The sequence below is a fragment of the Limulus polyphemus genome, unplaced genomic scaffold (genome assembly GCF_000517525.1).
Source record: "Limulus polyphemus unplaced genomic scaffold, Limulus_polyphemus-2.1.2 Scaffold2208, whole genome shotgun sequence".
NCBI lineage: Eukaryota > Metazoa > Arthropoda > Merostomata > Xiphosura > Limulidae > Limulus > Limulus polyphemus.
In genome coordinates this window covers 122,460-125,478 of record NW_013667818.1, presented here as the reverse complement: position 1 = coordinate 125,478, position 3,019 = coordinate 122,460, and the positions used below count along the sequence as shown (strand labels likewise).

The window sequence follows — 3,019 nt, the reverse complement described above, 5'->3', positions numbered from 1 at the left end:
GGACACAGATAGTGTAGCTTTGTGCTTAACAGCAAATAAACAAACACAATATTACGAATGATTTTCCTAAGAATCTTCGTATGAGTTCTGTATAAACGAATTTTTAACACACGATTTCCACCTAAATATATAAGTTTGTTTTATGTATTTCATCACTTTCAACTGTATTAAATATTTTTAATTGATTTATGTGAAAGCAAACCTTCTGACCTTTCATAGATTTATGTTACAAATGACTATTAAAGTAACGAATGTTATTTCTTTGTACAAACATAGTTTGATATATTCAATTTTTAAATAATTATGAAAAATTATTCATAATTATTAATCGGTTATGGTTGTTATGTTTGTATTGGTAATAGTGTGGCCCAGCATGAAAATACAAATTTAACAAAATTCAAAGTGTTACTTGGTCTTGTGTATTAATTGCAGGTGTTCGTAGTGCACACCCTGAAGAGTTCTGCTTCACCAAACGAATCACGAAATTTTAGCCTGAACGGTAAGAACTTATTAATCTAAAAAGACAAAACAAAAGTTCACAATTTTCACTGTCGTTTATTTAGTTTTTATGTGTGTGTTTGAAAATTCTTACAATGCAGGACCTCTGGAAAATTCACAAGGAACACTAATGACTGCATTCTCCGAAACCTTATTGTAATAACTGGAAAAATAAGAAACAAAAGTATTTCATTAATAAAAGGCAAGAAACCGAAGAATACTTAAATTAAAGGTTCGGTGCCTGGGGTGTAACCTGACACATGCAGTAGATATGAGTGTGTGTTTTATTTATCTATTCAGTGAAGCTTTTGAAGAGAATATACCTCTGTGTAACATATATATTTATATGGTCATATCTGTTACTTATAAGTTCCTTGATATGAAATTATACTTCTATTTATCTAAGCTATTTCATCTCATAAATAATATTCGGAGCTATAACACCAGACCACCAAGAAGTAAATGGCATTCATAATTGTCTCAGTCAGATGAATTAAAATAAAACAGTATTCATAAATGTCTAAATCAGATGAAGTAGAAGTAAACGGTATTCATAAATATCTAAATCAGATGAAGTAGAAGTAAACGGTATTCATAAATTACTCAATCAGATTAAGTAGAAGTAAATGATATTCATAAATTATTCAATCAGATGAAGTAGAAGTAAATGGTATTTATAAGTATCTAAATCAGATGAAGTAGAAGTAAACGGTATTCATAAATATCTAAATCAGATGAAGTAGAAGTAAACGGTATTCATAAATTACTCAATCAGATTAAGTAAAAGTAAACAGTATTCATAAATGTCTAAACCAGATGAAGTAGAAGTAAACGGTATTCATAAATCACTCAATCAGATGAAGTAGAAGTAAACGGTATTCATATATTACTCAATCAGGTGAAGTAGAAGTAAATGGTATTCATAAGTGACTCAATCAGGTGAAGTAGAAGTAAATGACATTTGCAATTTACACCGGATATCGATGAAAAGTATACTCGTATATAACACAATATGAACAATAAATAAATGGTAATCATAAATGCCCAACCAAGAAGTCTACCATTCGTCCCAGTCGAAGAAATATTTCATTTATATATCACTCTGGCTATCGGGTTTCTTATTATTCTGTTATTAGGACTTATCCAGTTTTGTAATTCCCAGATGTGAAATGAAATAAGAGTATAATATTAGGAATAGAAAGGCGCAGGAGCTTAAGCTTACAACAACCTTCATCCAAGACTACCATTCACTTTCTGTAGCTAGTCCTGGGAAAACGAGAGCTCAAATAAACTGCAGCATTCATCAGAAACACCTGAAATACCATTTGAAACACCTGAAATACCATCTGAAACACCTGAAATACCATCTACTCTCTTTAACCATTTCTTGGAAAATTAAAGTCAGATGTAGACGCTCAGTCTCACAACATCTTTGATCTGAAATCACTAATTAATGTATGTAGCCAGTTCTAGAAAGGCCATTGCTCTGAAATATAAAAGTGTTTAACATATTTTAAGGATAAGAAAGTTTTGTAAGGAACTAAATGTGAATTAATAATTGATTTTTATTTACCTCGGGAAGTCATATGAATCTGTTTATCCTCAAATCAATAAATGCATCAATGAAATTTTGAGCCAATGAATTTGATTTTGATGTTTCAGTTTGTCACATATTAACTAAACTCTCTCAAATAAATTGGTGGGTGTTCTGAAAGCTCAAGCTATTGATAAGATTACAACTGTATATAACTATTATTACATTTAAAACGAATTATTAAATTCTCAGCCATTTATGTATTTTTCCGAGAGAAATATTTAATTTACTTTAAAGTTGGAATATAATTACGTTCTCAGCGCTAAGCCAAAGCTAAAACATGTTTCATTTCTATACTAAAGCGTATAAATTATATTTAATGTGTTCATCGTTTCACTTACCATACTTATCTAACATTTCACTTTATGATTTAAATCGATAAGAAAACTTAGACTTTCACACATTTTTTTTTCTCTGAAGTTGACTTGTCTTTATGCCATTAAAATAATAACTAAACATTATTCAATCCTTTTGACTTCTTAGGTCTTCTTCCATCTTTCATGAAGTTGGGGTCTTCATGTAAGTCGTCATTTGTCTGTCTTCTGTTCATCCCAAACAGCTACTGCGACTGGAATTACGGATCTTGTAGGTGTCGTCCATATCATGTTCAGTACAATGACACAACGTGTATACCCCGTAAGTAAAGACAAAAAAAAAACGTGTATCCTATTATTGTTGTGCTCGACAACCTAACGTTTAAAAGTAAAAATTGGAAACAGTACACTTTTGTCGTTTTAGATAATGAATCTACTTGGATTTTGATTTAGCTCTGACTATCTTTACTAAGCAATGGATAAAAAAGCTGTCCAATGCTTTAAATAACAGTACTGGATAAGCTACAACTAGTACTTTAACTTAAAATAAGACCCAAAACTAGAGCGCTTTCGAATAGTTGACTATTCTTCTTCAACTATTCGAAAGCGCTCT

The 3,019-nt window shown here is 30.6% G+C and overlaps 1 protein-coding gene across 1 annotated transcript in view; it reads left to right on the top strand.

Moving 5' to 3' along the window:
- Positions 1-432: 432 nt before the first annotated feature.
- Positions 433-3,019, top strand: part of LOC111087484 (sortilin-related receptor-like) — a gene marked incomplete at its 5' end in the record, with an annotated part of 25,454 nt that continues 22,867 nt past the window's right edge. The window contains 2 exons of the mRNA XM_022394237.1: positions 433-499; positions 2,576-2,728. Of these exons, the coding sequence (XP_022249945.1) occupies positions 433-499; positions 2,576-2,728 (220 nt within the window). The remainder of the gene's footprint in view (positions 500-2,575; positions 2,729-3,019) is intronic.